The sequence below is a fragment of the Schistocerca nitens genome, chromosome 4, assembly GCF_023898315.1.
Source record: "Schistocerca nitens isolate TAMUIC-IGC-003100 chromosome 4, iqSchNite1.1, whole genome shotgun sequence".
Lineage (NCBI taxonomy): Eukaryota > Metazoa > Arthropoda > Insecta > Orthoptera > Acrididae > Schistocerca > Schistocerca nitens.
In genome coordinates this window covers 692,357,650-692,377,743 of record NC_064617.1, presented here as the reverse complement: position 1 = coordinate 692,377,743, position 20,094 = coordinate 692,357,650, and the positions used below count along the sequence as shown (strand labels likewise).

At 42.7% G+C, this 20,094-nt stretch overlaps 1 protein-coding gene across 4 annotated transcripts in view; it reads right to left on the bottom strand.

Annotated features, from left to right (window-relative positions):
• Positions 1 to 20,094, bottom strand: part of LOC126251924 (ankyrin repeat and BTB/POZ domain-containing protein 2) — a 671,398-nt gene that overhangs the window by 221,188 nt on the left and 430,116 nt on the right. For all 4 annotated transcript variants that reach the window (XM_049952673.1, XM_049952674.1, XM_049952675.1 and 1 more), the window contains one exon: positions 18,378 to 18,489. In XM_049952673.1, the coding sequence (XP_049808630.1) occupies positions 18,378 to 18,489 (112 nt within the window). The remainder of the gene's footprint in view (positions 1 to 18,377; positions 18,490 to 20,094) is intronic.

The window sequence follows — 20,094 nt, the reverse complement described above, 5'->3', positions numbered from 1 at the left end:
CTTTGGTTGCAGGAGGAGCTGAAGAAATGAGTTTCTGACCAATTGCATCCAAGACATGTTCAACGGGCGACATGTCAATGAATGGGCAGGCCAGAGAAGAGTGGTAACCGTCTTTCTCTGAAGAAGTCTTGCACACTCCTCGCCACATGCAACAGGGCATTGTCCTGCTGAATATGTTATGTGGAATGGCCTGCAGGAAGGGCAGTGCTCAACCTGAAAAACCTCCCTAAAATTGTGGTAACTGTTCAGATTGCCCTCAAGACATAGGAAGCAAGATCGCATTTTACAGGAAACAGTTGCCCAAACCATCACACTTGGTATTCATCTGCTATGCTGCTCAACAAAATAGTCTGCCATATTGCGTTCACCACGGTGGTGTTGAATGCGCATGCCGCCATCACTGTAGGGCAAGTTGCAGCAGAACTCATCTGAAAACACTGCATTTTGCTGTTCAGCATGTCAGTGTTGGTGTTCATGTGGCCATTTCAGTCTACAGCATTGGTGGGTTCTGGTCAATGGAAGCCAACGCAATGGCATGCGTGCCACCCATCCAGCCCACAGAAGAGGGCATTGACCCATTACCACAGACATGTCCACATCTGTTGCACTGCTCCAACGTCATGCCAACATTGTAGACAAAGCTGTTCTGAGCATTATGGCCAAGTGGACAAGATGAAGGCAATCTTGTGCTTTTGTGACATTGTGTCATCCAGCACCCTGTCGGCAATGTGTACGGCCCTCTCCTCTCCACTGGTTCCACATACACCTCACTGTTCAAGCAGCATGCCCTGTATCAGCCACAATGTCACAGAACGACAGACCCACCTCCCAGAGACCAATTATTCTGACCCGTTTGAATGCACTCACATGCTGATACTCCATCATGTAACATTAGCGGGCCATAGTGGCACTTGGTTAGACATTTCCACTTCATATGATGGCTCTGTACTGAATGAGCATTGTGTAACATTGACTTGCTCAGTTACACAAAAGAGGAAACTTCTGGAACTACATGCATTCCACCTCTCTGCCATTTAAATCACTTATTGTGGTTTTGCTGTTCTACAAATCCTCGTATCATGGCATGTTACAGACCACTGCTTCTGAGTGTTTCCTTTTTACAAACAGTAGTGTATTTACATAAAAAAAATTGGTGAACTGTCAATATGCACTATGCATCAGTGTATCATAGCCCAAAAAAGGTAACTCCACAATCAGATCCAGAGAACCACATAATGCTGAGCACTGCCATGTCATCCTCCACTTTACAGTATCATTTGGAAGTAGTAAGCAGAGACATGGGGTCAGCCAACTGCTCTCTCACCTGATGTCAGCTTTTCATTCTTTGGAGCCACTACTTCTCATTCAATTAGCTTCTCAACTGACCTAACAAAGCCATATGCACCTGGTTCCAGTCCTTCTAACATTGAAAAATCCCTAGCAGTACAAGAAATTGAAGCGGGTCCTCATTTGACAGCTATGGAAGCTAAATTTTAAACTCAATGTATTGAGCATAGGCTTTTTATTGTCACCTTCTTCTCACCTCCACCCCACCAACCAATGGAGATTAAATGTTATCAGAACTCTCATCAGTACAACAATGACAAAGGCATAGAATATGACAATGGCTAAATTTATAGCCACTCTCATTTATTTTCTGCGTCACTTTTCCATGCTATTCAGCGTGGGTAGAGCATGGCTTATGAATACTTGCACTGGCAGTGGCCCAGAGACCAGTAGAACAAACAAGCAGAGTTATATTTACTAAGGAACACTATCTACCATTGGAGCCACTCTACTGTCTTATTGGGTAACCCCAACTGAGGGTCAAATAGCAAAATGATGGGCTTGTCATAGAAGATTAGGTGAAACTTAGTAACACAGAGATCTATGTGAAACTTCTTGACACCATGTGTAATAGCCAATGCCTTTTTCTCTATTTGGGAGTAATTTTGTTGGGCCACTTGCAATTTATTTAGATGCAAATGCAATGGCCTGTTGTACCACAGGCATATTTATGAGACAGTATTGCTCCAGTCCATGTTTCACTTCCATACATGGCTACACTCCATACAAATACTTTCAGAAATGACTTCCTGACACTTAAATCTATACTCGATGTTAACAAATTTCTCTTCTTCAGAAACGCTTTCCTTGCCATTGCCAGTCTACATTTTATATCCTCTCTACTTCGACCATCATCAGTTATTTTGCTCCCCAAATAGCAAAACTCCTTTACTACTTTAAGTGTCTCATTTCCTAATCTAATTCCCTCAGCATCACCCGACATGGATGATAAATAGTTTGGACAAGAAGTGAATAGAAGCTTTCGAAATGTGGTGTTACAGAAGAATGCTGAAGATTAGATGGGTAGATCACATAACTAATGAGGAAGTATTGAATAGGATTGGGGAGAAGAGAAGTTTGTGGCACAACTTGACCAGAAGAAGGGATCGGTTGGTAGGACATGTTCTGAGGCATCAAGGGATCACCAATTTAGTATTGGAGGGCAGCGTGGAGGGTAAAAATCGTAGAGGGAGACCAAGAGATGAATACACTAAGCAGATTCAGAAGGATGTAGGCTGCAGTAGGTACTGGGAGATGAAGAAGCTTGCACAGGATAGAGTAGCATGGAGAGCTGCATCAAACCAGTCTCAGGACTGAAGACCACAACAACAACAACATATTGCTCCAGTGCCACAATCTAAGGCATCAGTTGTCAGTGTTAAACATTTTCCTGGACTGAACATTGCTAAACAAGAGACTAATCTAAGGCCCTTTTTTAAGTTGTAAGAATGCTCTGTGGCTCACCTCGGGCCACACAAATTTAACTACTTTTTGTGCATTTAATTAGGCAGATAGGAAATCTAGGCTGCTTTGGGAATAAATTTCACATAATAATTAACTCTGATCAGGTAAAACTGTAATTCTTTAACCCCTTAACACCAGATGTCAAGAATTCACGTCATACCAATGCGACAATAACAAGTGGAAAGGTAACTGTTTTCAAGTGCCAGTGCCAGCAGGAGCAGATTCTACATGAAACTACCAACACTTCTGACAAGTGCTGCCATCTCCTGAGAGTTTTGGTTACTTCTAGAGACACAAACTTTAATTGTGTTCTCCCATGAAGAAACTTTTTCAGGTATTAAGGGGTTAAGGTTCTTGGGAGCTGGTAAATTATTGATTGCATCCACATGATCCTGTATGAATGTGAGTTCTTTTTACTTAATGTATGTCTACATACTTTACATTTGGTTCAAAGAAACTACATTTCGTGAGGCAAAAAGGCAGCCTGTGGGACTGAAGCTGCTCAAACAACATCTGTAGAGTTTGCAGGTAACTAGCAACTCATTTACATACATAACACAATGGAGATACTTGGATGAGCTGCTCAACGTATCTATGAAATACTGTGGGAGGTGAAACATGCCAAATGGGTTATTAATGATTAAAAAATGTTTTGTCTGATCATCTACAGGTAAATGAAGAAAGGTATTGCTGAGATCTATCTCGGAAAAGTAGTAGCACCCAATTAATTTATCCAACAATTCCTCCATCATGATCACAAATGATGAGTGATGCATTTGATGTCTTTACTATCATGGATGTTGCCCACTGGCAAGATGATTCTGGGTATACTACTCCCATACTTTACAATTTATCCAGTTCACACATGGCTCTACAGGTATGTGGACTTGAAAGTCTGTTACACAACCTAATTTAGGTTCAAACAGTTGCTTAAACTGTGTACATAATGTATCAAGTTCTTTTAAATGAAACTCAGTTGAAACTGGATTTACTTGGTCTTGAATTTGAAAACTAAAAAATGCAGAAGCACCCAGACCAAGAGTTTACTACCAGCAGGGTTTGTTCCCAAACAAATATTTTTGTATTTGGCTTGGGCTATGTAATCTGACCACACAGTGACATTGACTATCCATTGTACACCAAAGACCCAAAAAAAGTGGTACACCTGCCTAATATCGTGTAGGGCCTCCACGAGCACGCAGAAGTGCTGCAACATGATGTGGCATGGACTCAACTAATGTCTGGAGCAGTGCTGGAGGAAATGGCCACCATGAGTCCTGAAGAGCTGTCCATAAATCCATAAGAGTACAAGGGGTGGGGGGAGGGGGGAGGAGCTCTTCTGAACAGCATGTTGCAGGGCATCCCAGATATGCTGAAAAATGTTTATGTCTGGGGAATTTGGTGGCCAATGGAAGTGTTTAAACTCGGGAAAGTATTCCTGGAGTCACTCTGTAGCAATTCTGGATGTGTGGGGAGTTGCATTGTCCTGCTGAAATTCCCCAAGTCAATCAGAATGCACAAAAGATGTGAATGGATGCTGGTGATCAGACATGATGCTTACGTACATACCACCTGTCAGAGTCATATCTAGACACATCAGGGGTCCCTTATCACTCCAACTGCACATGCCCCACACCATTACAGAGCCTCCACCAGCTTGAACAGTCCCCTGATGACATGCAGGGTCCATGGATTTATGAGGTTATCTCCATATCTGTACATGTCCATTCGCTCAATACAACTTGAAACGAGACTCCTCTGACCAGGCAACACGTTTCCAGTCATCGACAGTCCAATGTCAATGTTAACGGGCCCAGGCTTTGTGTCCTGCAGTCATCAAGGGTACACAAGTAGGCCTTCGGCTCCGAAAGCCCATATCGGTGATGTTTCGTTGGATGGTTCACACACTGACAATGTTGACTGCACAGCATTGAAATCTGTAGCAATTTGTGGAAGGGCTGCACTTCTGTCATGCTGAACAATTCTCTTCAGTCATCATTGGTCCCGTTCTTGCAGGACCTTTTTCTGGCCACAGCGATGTTGGAGATTTGATGTTCTACTGGATTTTTAATATTCACGGAACACCTATGAAATGGTCATACGGGAAAATCCCCACTTCATCGCTACCTTGGAGATGCTGTGTCCGATCGTTTATGCATCAACTATAACATAACATTCAAACTAACTTAAATCTTGATAACCTGCCATTGTAGCAGCAGTAACTGATCTAACAACTGCGCCAGACACTTGTTGTCTAGTATAGGCGTTGCTGACCACAGCGCCGTATTCTGCCTGTTTACATATCTCTGCATTTGAATATGCACGCCTATACCAGTTTCTTTGAAACTTCAGTGCATGTCAACATATTATGCTGAGGATGCCACAGCTATGGGGAACTGATATGCCAGTATGTGTTCACATTAAATGCAAGAGACTGCCGCGCCTTTGTTGAATTGGAATTCCGCCACTGCTCCAACAAGTTCCAGTTCCTGTATGAACTTCTGCATCCCAGCTGCTGCTGCTATTGGCTCTGGCAAAATATTGTGTAGCATGATGGTGGCTCTTGTTGTGTTGTTTTCATAACCCAGTGGCCAGGACAGACACTTGCTAGATGCCCCAGTTTGTGGTATGCAAAACAGGTGACATTATGGAGTGGGCAGTGACATCCTTGATCCCTTGGGCCACAACCTGGAGATAATTTCATTGCACTAACATTTCTGGGACTCTTTGATAATGACATGGAGGGAACTTTTGTACAAGGTTCCACTCATTTTGAGGCATACGGACAGCAAAGGAAGAGCTTCCGTTTGTGCACAACTACCAGTGATGAGGGTGGTGGACGGGAGTACCGCACAATCAGGTACTCAGTAAATCAGATGATACTGTATGGTTGTCTTCAGTCGGTCAGTGATAGTGACTATACTAGCATGAAAGCTGGCACCAGAAGTACTGAGAAACTCATGCTGTTACTTCGTGAGCCTTGGCAATTTTTTCAGGGGTGGATCAGATGACTCTAATGTCTACAAACTAATTTCTCTGTCAGTAGTTAGATGTATAACAACATCATGGATTAATGATTCTGTATATGATGCACCACACTTTTTACAGGAAAAAATCATAATTGCATATTAAGCCTTGGAAGTCAGCAATCCGTGCTGTTATACAGTTTGTACTTACACTGCTTAACACATTGATTAAATGTGTGCCTAGCTGCAAACTACATGGGTCTGGTGACCATAATAATCATACAGCAGACTACAAACATCAGTAAGGCTCAAACTACAGGGCATTTCAAAAAGGACTTCACAACTTTATTGTAGGGAAACACATCAAGTGTTTTTACCTTAAACTAAAGATGTTGTATGTGGCCTCTGCTGGTTATCCTGCACACATCCCATTGGAAGTCAATTTCTCTCAAAACTCACTGTAGCATTGCAGGTGTAACTTGTTCAGTGGCAGCATAAATTCTTGCTCTAAGTTCAGGTAGAAAAGCCAGCACAGGAGGTAAAAACAGGATATCCTTGTGAGGGGGAAAAAAAAAAAAACCTTGAGCGGTGTCAGGTCTGGGAAATGTGGGGGCCATGCAATTGGCGCATCACAGCCAATCCATTGACCTGCAAAGTGGTCAGTGAGAAAATCCCGGATGTCAGCCAGGTAGTGGGGTGGTGCATCATATTGAATGAGGTAAACATTTCAACATTTCGTTCTTGGTCATCCTCATCGATCTGTGGTATCAAAAATTGTTGTAATATATCCAGGTACCCTATCCCATTGATCGTTCTCTAACCAAAAAAAAGGGCTGTACACTTTGTTCTTGCTCAATGCACAAAAAATGTTCAGTTTAGGGCTATCACAAACATGTTTCAATGTTTGATGTGGACTTTCACTGCCCCAAATCCTACAGTTATGTGTGTTAACCTTGCCATTTAAATGAGAAGTCTATTCATCAGAAAATATGATTTTGCCCTAGAAATGTTCATCTTCATGTAATGGATTTGTGGCGTCAATAGGTCACATCGACCATCTAAAGCATGATCTTTGAACTCTAACTGCTCTGACAAGCCGCCATGTTAATGTGCTAGTCAGCCTTTGTACATTGTACAGAATACACGTGTATCTTTCTTTGTGCTGAAATATATGTATGTATAGACATTTATGGGAACAGTTTGTTGCATATACAGTTATCCGTATTCCCGATCACCCATATTGGTGACCCTGAAGTTTCTACATCTTCCACGACTTCCGCGCCAGCTGTGTGGAATCAACAGGTTTTACGTTTGATGCCATGGCTGCCTCAACCGACGTTTTATATGAGGATTTGGAGATTCAACTACTACTACCAGGCCACTCCAATCCCCTGCCAATGGTTGTTTTGCCGCTAACGGACAGTCATTCGCGATCTCCAACAAAGTTAACCTCAAACTTTGCAGCTCTACAACGGCTGAGTGTTACGTCATTACCTCAAACAATGGACTCCGGTTTCGTGTCAGCACACTGTGCATGCCAACATGCACATGAAGTGGACAATTTCCAAAATCGTGTAATGATCAATCGCTCATGTAGCGTTCAAAGGGACCCAAATTCGCACACGTGCTTTGCAAGGTCAGTTACAGTAGTGCCGTGTGCAATGCTGCCATTCATCCAAAACACACATGCAGTCAACTGCTATCAATTTATGCCAGTTTTGCCTTCCTCACAATTTAATAATGTACATTTTTATACATCAAGTTCACCAGGCTCAACCACCAGATCCATCACCAAATTTCTCTACCACATGGGTTTGAGCACACTCGATGGCACTTCGCCAACCAGGAACGTCATACCACGACAATGTGACCACCAGCAGGTTTCACCATTGATTTATGGTCCTACCACACAGGATGCATCTCGGAAGTGCACAGAAAACTCTCGTTGTTGCCACACCAAGTACCAAACCACCCCCCCCCCCCCTTACCACCCCTTCACTCACGGGAAGCCCCGATTCCAACCACACAGCCGCTCGCTCCTTCCGCAGTACTGTCTGCGCCTGCCACACCGGCCTTCCTGTCATTCCTGAGGTGGACAATTTAAGTACTGTGCCTTTAACCTCTAGTCCAGTTTACGGGCCTACCTCACGCACCACTCATCCGTTCGTTCCCACAGTATTGACCGTGCCTGCTACGTCGTGCTTCTGTGACTCATCAGGACATTGCAACAGGCTGTTGTTCGGGACGTGTTTGCTAGTAACATGCCCACACCAGTAGTGGCGAGTTACAGGACAGCCTATCCTACCATGGGACAGCAGGCCTTCCAAGATATGTCGAAGCCACCCTTGTAGCCCCCCCCCCCCCCCCTGGCCATCTGCCAAAGCTACCTCCTTTATACAAGGACAACCCCTCTGCCATCCCAGTTGGACCATCCGGACAAATTTTCCACTGCCGAGCCGGATAATGAGTTAGCTCATCACATGGTAGGGTCTTCTCCTTCTGATGATTCGTCACCACATTCACAGGTTTCCTAAGCATGTTGTCATCCACCCCATGTGCAGGTTTTGATGACGTTTCATCAACTGGAGAGACTTGCTCCCTGACTTTCAACTTGCGCTGCAATGTACCATCTAACCGCGTCGACAACATGTCGATTGTCGCTTTCGACGACAGTGTGCTCGTGCTCCTTACAGACACTGCAGACTCGACACTCAATGAGGAACTAGATGTCAAGATAGTGCATTCATCTCCTCGGACTGCTTGATCTGCATTAGGGGCAGGCACACTCGACGGCCGCACCTCTCCCTACACCTCTGCTCCCGGGCCGGCCTGACGCATTGTCCGCCCCCGCTGGCTGTCTGATTACGATGTGGACCTGCAACCCATCACTGCACCTTTGCATGCTGCCCTGACTGACATGGAGCTTCCAGTCATGCGCCTGCCACCTCGCACTACTCACTCTGACACTGATGCCCACACGACCTCCCGTCAGGCCTCAAGGCCGTACTCCGTACTGCAGGGAGGTGGGGCTGTGTAGCGTCAATAGGTCACATCGACCATCTAAAGCATGATCTTTGAACTCTAACTGCTCTGACGAGCCACCATGTTAATGTGCTAGTCAGCCTTTGTGCCTTGTACAGTGTACATGTGTATCTTTCTTTGTGCTGAAATATATGTATGTATACACATTTATGGGAACAGTTTGTTGCATATACAGTTATCCATATTCCCGTTTCCTATAGATTTAACATATCCGCACACAAGTTCTTATGAGCAATTTTATCAGTGTCTTTTATTGCCTCAACACATGCTAAACAGTCATACGTGGGATTTGCAGTTCACGAAATGTACATGAGGTTGATTTTATAGGGCTGTTGACAAAATGTTCTCACACTTGCTCAAAGACATCGTCAGATGTGCTTGGTTGACCTGATGATTTCCCATGTCTTACCAAGCACCTTGTTTGTACAAAACATTCATGCCACTTATAAATTTTAGGCCTACTAGGAGGATCTTTAGCATACTTGGTGTGGAAATTATGCTGACCTGTTGTTGCCAACTTTGATTCTTCAAACCAAAACACACAGCTATCTCACTCGGGGTCCAGTGCAGGCAGCCATTTTTAATGCAACTGCCGCTAATGCTCCTTACGGTGTGATTCGACACTAGTGAACTACATGAGACAAAACGTGGTATATTTCCCTACAAATTGACACTGCAATCACCTCTGTAGGTACTGTGAATTAATTTAAATGAATTTTCAATGCTGTAAAGTCCTTTATGAAACACCCTGTATTGTGGTCAGACATAGGGCATAGTTTCTGCATTACTTTGTACAGTTTATTACTAGAAGTAAGAGTGCTCTCTGACATTCAGGGTCTGTTATGTGACTTGCCTTGCAGTGACGAATAAAATGACATAAATAGACCTCCCAATTCTTGTTTGCCTTTTCGAAGTAAGCAAATGGTTGAGGGGGGTGTAATGATGCAGCTGCAGACTATTGTTGCTTTTTCAGTAATTCCTGCTGCTGCTGCTGCTGCTGCTGTTAGAATTCTCATTTTTTTCCTTGCTATTGCTGCAACTGTTGCTGCTGCAACTGTGACTGCTGCTGCCATAACTTTAGAAACTTGGGATATCTGCTTTACAGTGAATAGGTTCACCATGAGACATCAATTTTTTGCAGAATCTTAGAACATATTCTGAGCTCAAAAATAAAGAGGCATCTTGAACAGAATGACCTCCTCAATGCCTGTTGGCATGGATTCTGAAAACATCGGTCATGTGAAACCCAACTCACCCTTTTCTCACATGAAATTCTGAAAACTTTGGATCAAGATAGACAAGCAGCATTTCTTGATTTCTGAAAAGCATTTGACTCAGTAACACACCTGTGTTTATTGCCAAAAGTTTGATCATATGGGGTGTCAAGCAAAATTTTGTGACAGGACTGAGAACTTTTTGGTGGGGAGGACATAGCTTGGTCTCTTGGATGGAGAGTCATTGTCAGTTGTAAAAGTAACTTCAAGTGTGCCCCAGGGAAGTGTGTTGGGACCCTTGCTCTTCACACTGTACATTAATGACCTTGCAGACAATACAGTAATAACCTCAGACATTTTACAGATGATGCAGTTATCCATAATGAAGTACTGTCTCAAAGAAGCTGCATAAATATTCAGTCAGGTCTTGATAAGATTTCAAAGTGGTGCAAACATTGGCAACTTGCTTTAAATGTTCATAAATGTAAACTTGTGCATTTCACGGAACGAAAAGATGTAGTATCCTATAACTATAATACCAAAGAATCACTTTTGGAGTTGGCCAACTCGTACAAATACCTTGGTATAACACTTCGTAGGGATGTGGTAGAGTTCAGTTTATTGGTAGAATAATGGGGAAGTGCAATCAGTCTACAAAGGAGATTGCTTACAGATCACTCATGTCACCCATTCTAGAATATTGCTATAGTGTGTGGGACCTGTACCAAATAGGACTAACAGGGGATATTGGACATATACAGAAAAGGGCAGCACAAACGGTCATAGGTTTGTTTTGCCCATGAGAGAATGTCACAGAGATGCTGAAGAAACTGAACTAGCATATTCTTGAAGATAGACGTATACTATCCTGAAAAAATCTACTAATAAAGTTTCAAGAACCAGCTTTAAATGATGACTCTAGGAATATACTACAACCCCTTATGTATCCCATACATAGGAATCGTGATGACAAGATTAGAATAATTACGGCATGCACAGAAGAATTCAAATAACCATTCCTCCTACGCTACATATGTGAATGGAATGCAAAGAAACCTATCTCAGGTTATTACTGTATTGTCTGCAAGGTCATTACTGTACAGTGTACTGGTACAATAGGATGAACCCTCTACCATGCACTTTGTGGTGGTTTGCAGAGTATGGATATAGACATAGGTGAGAGTGTCCTTATCACCACATTTCTGTCCTACTTGGAATAAGAAGAATACAATTTATGATCATTGGTTGATTGGTTGGTCAGATAATTTGGGGGAGGGACCAAACAGCGAGGTCATTGGTCCCATCAGATTAGGGAAGGAGGGGGAAGGAAATCAGCCATGCCCTTTCAAAGGAGCCATCCTGGCATTGGCCTGAAGCGATTTAGGGAAATCATGGAAAATCAGGATGGCCGGACGTGGGTTGAACCGCCATCCTATCGAATGTGAGTACAGGGTGCTAACAACTGTGCCACCTCACTCAGTATGATCATTCACACTGCCGTTCACACAAAGATCATTGGACCAGTCAGCCAGTTCCTGTGGCCAACAATGGCGGAGCTACCCAAGAGCAAATTCTAGAGCATAATAGAAATGTCAAAGCGTGCGCAAACAGTCCAGGAAACAATCCAAATAAAAAATGTAAACACAGGCATGATCAGTCACTCTATTATCATAGGCTCAAATCAAAGGCTTCAGAGGAATGAGAGAACAGCTGGACAATTGCAGGGCTGCGGTATTTACCAGTACTCTTGCTTCAGCAGACGAGCCTAATCCCACGTCTTCAGTGGTAACACTCGCTACAGGAATGAGCTATGACAGAGCTGCTAAGCCTGAGTGTCTCTGATTTGTTCTCCAAATTGATATTCACATTTGGCAGATAATCCAAGTCATTGTCAGATACTAAAATCACTTTGTTCCCATATCCATCCTCCTACATAGGAGTATTACGCATGTCATGTGCCAGTGCTTTTTACAGACAGTAAGCTATCTATATGTGTATCAAGTCTGGATGAAATTGTTCCACACGCTTTAAATGTCAGCCCCTTTCCACCCCCACCCTCACCACAATTCCCATCATTAGAGGTCAAATTTCATCAGCACTGCTATGGTTTAGTCCTGGAAAAACTGAATACCATTTACTCACCATTCTTGATTATTTTTGCATCACCCATCTCCACCGCATATCCCACACCAAACCCCTATGGGTAAAATGTCATTGGAATGTTGGGCAATCAGACTAGTGTCACCAAAACTATGCACTCAACACTAAAGCCAATCGTTTTCAAATCAAACCTTCACACAATCCCCTAAAGGTGGAAGCAATATTTTATCTCAATAGATACTAAAACATATGTGTACCTAGTTTGGCTGAAACTGCTTCAGCTGTTACCAAATCATGCTTATATATCACCACTTTCTCACCCCCACCCCTACAAATAGAGAACATACAGATGTGTTATTCACATGGTACTTATCGTACCCGAGTTTTGTTAAAATTGTTGCAGTCAATCTGGATGCATGCACGTGTGTGGCTTTTTCCCAATAAATGTGAGCCAAACTTCCTCCTGTCCAGGTTAATACCTTTTTACTCATCAGAAACTGTTAATCCCTCAGTTGAAGCTGAGAATTTCTTTTCAAGTAATCCTTTATCACTCACATTTCAGACTAGTTTAGCCAATTAAGCGTTTAAAGTTCTGATTCGTGGCAAGAGTCAATATTACATTTCAAAAAATAAGGCTATGTTATTTTTATTTTCCTGAAATAATATTCTCTTCTTACACTTTTGCCTTCTTTCCCATTAGTTAATATGAGATACTGGAGAAAATTTTTAAAAATGCCCAGAATATTGCTAGTTTGTTAACTGCTGGCAGCTGATGGGAAACCAGTGCTCAGACCAGTGGCAGCCACAGGGATGCCAGTGCACCAATGGGCTCGGCCAAGCGACAACATCCTAGGTGATGTGCAGTTGGTGTCTAGGTTGGAGTTCAGCTGGAGTCCTAGGCTGCACTGGGTTGACACACAGTTGGAATCCAGGCTGCACTGAACTGCTGCTGGTGAATGCTAATGATAGATGGGCTGCAGGGTGTACCTGCATAGAGCCCAGAGCGTAAGCAAATGTTATTGGGCAGTGGTCGTGCAGTGCTTTAAATAATCTGGAGGAAGGATTTCCATGGATGGCACATGATGTGCAGGTACGATGTGGTCAGATGCTCGTGCTGCTGGCAGGCTATGTTTATGCCTCTAGCAGAGCCCACTGGAGTATGATACATACACCGAGTGATGTGGTACAATGTTTACAAATCCACAGGTTGTTGTTGTGGTACGCCAACATTTAGCAAACGTGCGGTGTTTTCAGTTATGTGTGGCCTCCTTCAGCAGACAACGGCAGGAGTATGGCAACCTGCTGGCCATAGGTGTATGCACCGGCAGTGGCAGTGGCCAGGTGACTGGCCTGATCACAATACTCCTTTCCTCTTAAAAAGATGGTAAAATCATCAAGGTACTGATGGGTGTAGCTACAGTGGAAGGACCACTGGGATCTTGTCGAGGCATCAATGGCCTTTGGGAGATGAGCTTGACTGCTGGCAAAGCCACAACACTGATAGGCTCAGCCAAAGAGAAGATGCTCTTGTGGGCTGGAGACAGTCCAGGGCAGTGGGCACATCACAGGTGCCAGAAGAGAATGGGTCTGTGATGTGAACATGCCAGAGAAACAAGACATCAGAGGTGGCAGAGCCAGTCCATGTGACACAGAAGGAAGAATCAGATTGGAAATTTGCACAGAAATTGGCACCAAAATTAGAGATGAGCACCTGTGCACAGATGAGGCAGACAACAGGAACACAAAGACTTGACCAGAAGACAGTGTCAGATCAGGTAAGTAGGCCATGCCAGTGGCAAAATAAAGATGTGCCGGCAGCAGAAGGGATCACACCAGTGGCAAACATGTGTACTGAGTAGACACAAAAATTGAAATCTGAAGACCCATCTGAAAGTTAACATTGAAGCAGGTAAAGATCTGTACCGGTGGCAGTAGGAGCAATGCCAGTGGCAGAGTAGAAGAAGCCATACCACTGGCAGAATTGAAAAAGTTGTGGCAGTCCAGAATGAGAAAGCAGTACCAGCAGCAGACTGGAAAAGGTCATGCCAGCAGCAGAATGGACAACGTCATGCTAGCGGCGGAATGTAAAAGGCATGTGGATGGCGGACTGGAAAAGCTGTGCAGGCAGCAGAATGGATGAGCTAGACTGGTGCCACAATGGAAAAGCCGTACCAGTGGCAGGATGGAAAAGCCGTGCTGGAGGCAGAATGGAAAAGCCGTGCGAGCAGCAGAAAGGAGAGCCATGCTGGTGGCAGAATGGAAAAGCCATAATGGCGGCAGAAGGGAGAGCCACATCAGCAGCAGAATGAGCTGCACCTGCAGCCGTAGGGAGAGTGGCACTGGCGGCAGAAGAGAAGGCTGTGCTGGTGGCAGAAGAGCAGTTCCAGATGGAGAGAAATATGGGCCAAAATTTCTGATGTGGTCGTTATGATGGTATTCTTGACCGAAGCCGCTACTATTCGGTCGAATAGCTCCTCAATTGGCATCACGAGGCTGAGTGCACCCTGAAAAATGGCAACAGCACTTGGCGACTGGATGGTCACCCATCCAAGTGCTGGCCACACCCAACAGCGCTTGCCCCTCCTATCTGCATCCTCCTCGGAGGATGACATGGAGGTCGGATGGTCCCAGTAGGCCACTTGTGAGCTGAAGACAGAGTGAGTGAGTGATGGCAGCCACTGGATAGTCTGGGAAGGCACAGGAAACGGTGACCAGAAACAGTGGTGTGGTGTATGGTGCCGTCAGCATGGGTGGAAGCACGCTAGGCAGTGGGATGTCGGCAGAGCACTGACACACAACAGGAGATGAGGACTCAAGTCTATGACAGCCTTTGGATTCATAATGGTGCCAATAGGCTCAGTCAGGGCATCAATGCCCAGGAAAGAAACGGTAGCAGCCGAGCCCAAAGCTAGCGGTAACAGATAAGTGCCTCGGAAATGCTGATAGAAGGATGGCAATTGATGCAAGCTTATGACTAAAGGCGAGCAGCATCAGCTCGTGTCTAGGATGGAGTCCAGTTGAAGCCCTAGGCTGCACTGGGTTGATGTCCAGTCAGATTCCAGGGCTGTGCTGAACTGCTGCTGGGGAATGCTGCCGACAGAAGGGCTGCAAGATGCACCTGGCCCAGCGTCCAGGCAAAAGGATTTCCATGAGGTGATACATGACATACAGATGCAACATAGTGCTGTGCTCACAAAAACTTGGCTGGATGTGTGCTCTGATGGCGGGTGATGCTGATGGCCCTACAGGAGCCCGCTGAAGTCTGGCTTATGTACCAGACGATGTACTGCTGTGCACACAAATTGGCAGGTTGCTGTTGTGGTCCACCAATGTTTAGTAAGAATGTGGTGTCTTCAGCTGCATGTGATTGACTCTAGCAGACAATGCCAGGAGTACGGCAACCCACTGGCCACGGGTGAATCTGTCGATGGTGACAGTGGCCAGGTCACTGGCCTGGCCACAATAGTTTTCATGTAATGCCACATAGTCAAATTAATGTTTACATAATTTAATAGACATAAAGAGAATTAATTGATGTCTTACAATTTAATTCAACATCAATAAATCCATATCCCTCATTCTTTTCACAATGGGTTTCTGGTTGAACAGCTGAAATCTTGCACCATGACATTTTCATTAATGGATGGGTAAACAAATAACTGGGTGTTACTATTCTCATATATGAGTGCTAACAACATTATAAATCTTCTGATGCATCAAAAACAGTGATTCTAAAATAAAGCACTTCAGTACATAAATAAGTGGTGCTGCATCACTGGATAATTCCAGTGTGAGCTGGAGAATAAAGAACAATAATTGTACTGGCGGTATTAGGTTATTGGGTGGCTCTAAGAATAGTTCTCTCTTATTGTGCACAATTAACAATAGCTGTAAAAATAGCTCACACAGAAGGGGCAGGGAATGCTGGTTAAAATCAAGAATAAGCTGACTTCATTAACAAATTCAGGTTCCATGGAAGATAACAGAATCACTCATGTAGGAAGCACAGCAGCTAATTCCAAAAAGCAATTGTCTACGAAGAGCAAAGGATTGTGCATCAATCAGTTTGGTGCTTGGATGGAAGTCTTTTAAATGTTTAAATGAGAACTAAAACAACATTAATCAGGGAGCAAAAAAATGAAAGTTCAGAACAAAAATGTACTGTGGAAATAAACCGTTTGCAGATTACGAACAATTTAAATTGAAAAGAACAGTAGCAGAACGCTTAGAAGATGCAACAGATCTACTAAAGAGACTGCCTATACTATGCTTGTCCATCTTCTTTGGGAGTACTGCTGCACAGTGTGAGATTCTTACCCAATAGGATTAACAGAGTACATCAAGAAAGTTCAAAGAAGAGAAGCACATTATGTATTATTGAGAAATAGTGGAGAGAGTGTCACTGACATGATACAAGATTTGGGGTGTACATAAAACACACGCATTTTTTCTTGTGGCAGAATCTTCTCATGAAATTTCAATCACCAACTTTCTCCTCCGAATGCAAAAATATTTTATTGACAATGATCTACATAGGGAAAAATGATCATCATAATAAAATAAGGAAAACCAGATCTCGCACAGAAGGAGACAGGTGTTCATTACTTCCATGCACTGTTCAAGATTGGAATAATAGCGACTTATTGTGAAAGTGGCTCAGTGAGTCCCCTGCCAGGCACTTAAGTGTGATTTCCAGAATATCCAAGTAGATGCAGATGTTGATGTAGATAAGCTTGAAAAGTGGTACTAAGAACCCAGTGAAAAAAGAATAAGTATTAAGCACCTAGAAAAAGCAATCAGAAAGTATTTGTACACTGAAACTACAATTGCAGGACTCCATAAAACTGTGGATGACTTCATGCAAGATGCAAAATGTAGGTAAGTTATAATTCAGGAAGCTGATAACAAGCAGTAGATATCCTATAAAACCTACAATGTTTTCATGTGGAGAGTAATTCTGGTTGTGATATAACTAGTGACTTTTTTGTACAGTTTTATACAATATTTTCTCCAGACTTCTATCATATCCTCATGTATATGAAGAAGCCACCTTCATTATTCTCTGCCATCTGTGTGTGGCACCACTTATGATGGCCTGAGGTTTTATTCTACTGTCATTTATGATTATCCATTTTTTTGCTTGATTCTCTATGTCATTGAATATTGTTTTCTTTATTCTTAAATTTCCCTTGTTTTCTTTATCTTTCTCTCTAATATTCTCTTTGTTTCTCCTCCTTTGCAAGTGATAATATGATTCATCTATCAGAGCCACTATTATATCTGTCATCTACTGTTTATTTCTCTTGCTGTTTCTACCCAGTGAATGGTCTCATTCTTCGTATGATCAGTTTGTGTACTCTGTCACTTGGTAGGTCAGGCTCTTCTAAAATGGAAGCCAATTTGTGTGGGAGCTTCATGATGTGTAAAGTTTCAGCTTTTCAAGTGAATATTTACTTCACAGTTTTATGTAACAATTTTCATTCCTATTTTACAGTGTGGAAAGCAAACTATTCTATGCTTTGCTATAGTATTAGCAAGTTATATTCTTATACATATAGAATCTATAATACATAGTATACATTCTCCCATTGGCAAGCTCCAAGTAGACAAACATTGAGGGTGATATTTAAAACTTTGTAGAGATGGATGATTATTGATTATCAGTAGAAAGCTGCATATACCTATCCTCGTCTATTCCTTCCTAGAACATTTCAAAAGCTCTTTCTCAACATTGGTCACTTTAGTCATCTTGTCTTACTCTGTTAGCTAAATGTTTTCATTTCCTTAATACTGTTGCAAGAGTTTACATCCAGAATAATAATACAAAACAAACTAATTTCATTTTTTCTCTCATAATTTCCAATCATTTGATCTATTGCTGTGACATTAAAAGTGCAGGAAAGTGGATAACAAGTATACTTGTAGAATACATACTATAAATAAACTGGAAAATAATCTATTTCTCTTCACAGAGTGGTCAGATAGTAGTTTTTAAACCTTTTATAGGTGGATACATCCAAGCAGGGATTTGAGTTTTGACTTGACTCCACTGACTGATCTGATATTCAAGAAAATTGACAGCAACTGGATCTCAACAGTAATCCAACTTCTTCATAACAAGATTAAAAAAAAAAAAGGTCCAATTTTACAGCAAGAACAATTACACCTATCTAAAGCTAATGGAAAATTTCATAAGAGAAACAAATGTGATTAATATGATGAAAGTTATTCATAAGATAAGGACCTGCGAAAATTCGTGGTGGCCCACAGTACTGCTGGCCTGCTGCTGTTGCTGTTGGTGCTGATACACTGCATATCCTCCACTTGGAAGGATTTCTCTGCTTCCACCTCCCGGCCTGAAAAAAGAAGGAACTGCAATGAACAATCAATTATTTCACTCAATTTCCAAACATTTCGTTTGCCAGAATTTGTATCAGTTTTAACTCTAATACAGAATCATAAATTCACTTGCCTCTATCCATATAAAATTTGACCTGTAAACGACTTCTGTCCTCCACCATATGCCTGTTACAAAGCTAACTTTCATAACTCATCACTCACTCAATTCTCAAGAAAGAAAACTAAAATCTTGTTTTATTTTTATGTGATGCTACAGATAAAAGTAATATTCCATTTAAAACACATTCAGAGAGTAATCTGACTGAACATCTAATCAATTGTTAAAAATAATTCAAAATTATTTAGCAAATTTAAATACTATCTCATCAGCATAGTTCAAATGATTTCAGAATGCTTACTCCTATCTTCTAATACTGAAAGTATTCAGTGAAAACACATCTGCATCTGGATCTTGTAATACTGCATCTACAAGGTCTGTTAGAAAAGCATCAAACTTTGTTCCCCCACCCCACCCCCTCTCCCACAAACACCTGATTATTTGAATCTAGCGCACTTGCAAGAGCAGACCTTGAACCTTCATGCACTTGTGTGAACTTTTCCCACATGTTGATAGCGTCAGTTGTTGGCAAACAGCAGTTCAGTGAAGTAGTGCATAGTGTTTGTGTTGGTTTCTCATTGCAAGGAAAATGATGGAATTACTGGAGAAGTGTTACTGCATCAAATTCTGCCAGAAACTGCAGCTACGTGGAAACCATTTGGAAGATTCAGAAAGCTTTGAGTGCTGATGCTATGGGCATTAAACAGAGTAAGGAGTGGTACAACCAGTTTAAAGACGGCTCCACATCAGTGAAGAGTGAGCCATGCTCTGGTTGGCTGTCAACATGCCAAAACGACCATATCATTGCCAAAGTGCATGCTGTGGTGAAGCGGGACCATCATGTGACTATAGGGGAAATTGTGGCAGAGATGGTCATCAACACTTTTTCAGCACATTCCGTTGTGTCCAAAGATTTGGCCATGAAGAGGATGTCAGCAAAATTCGTGCCTAAGCTGCTGATGACAGAGCAAAAGCAACTTTGTGTTGAAGTCTCACAGGCCATGCTGGACTCAACAAACAGTGAATCTGACTTAATGAATGCCATAATCACTGCTGACAAGTCTTGGGTGTATAAGTACAACCCAGAAACCAAATCCCAGTCATCACAGTGAAAGCATTCCTTATCACCAAGACCAAAGAAGGCCCGCCAAGGGCACAGAAATGTCAAAGTGACACTGACTGCTTTCTTCGGCTTGTGTGATGCAATACACACCACAGGATCAAACAACCACAAAAGAGTACTACAGGGATGCCCTCCATCACCTACACGATGCTGTGTGGTGCAAGGGAAATACTTTTAGGGTAATTAGGTATCCAACGCTCCAGGTGCTTAGCTGAGGGTATGTCCTATTGTACCAGTTATTAGGGTTCCTTACTGTTCATTCACATATGGAGTGTGGGGAGAATGATAGTCTGAATGCTTATGTGTGTGCCGCTACTGTTCTAATCTTGTCCTCACTGTATAAGCTGATCTTGGCATGCAATATGAAACAATTACCTGTGA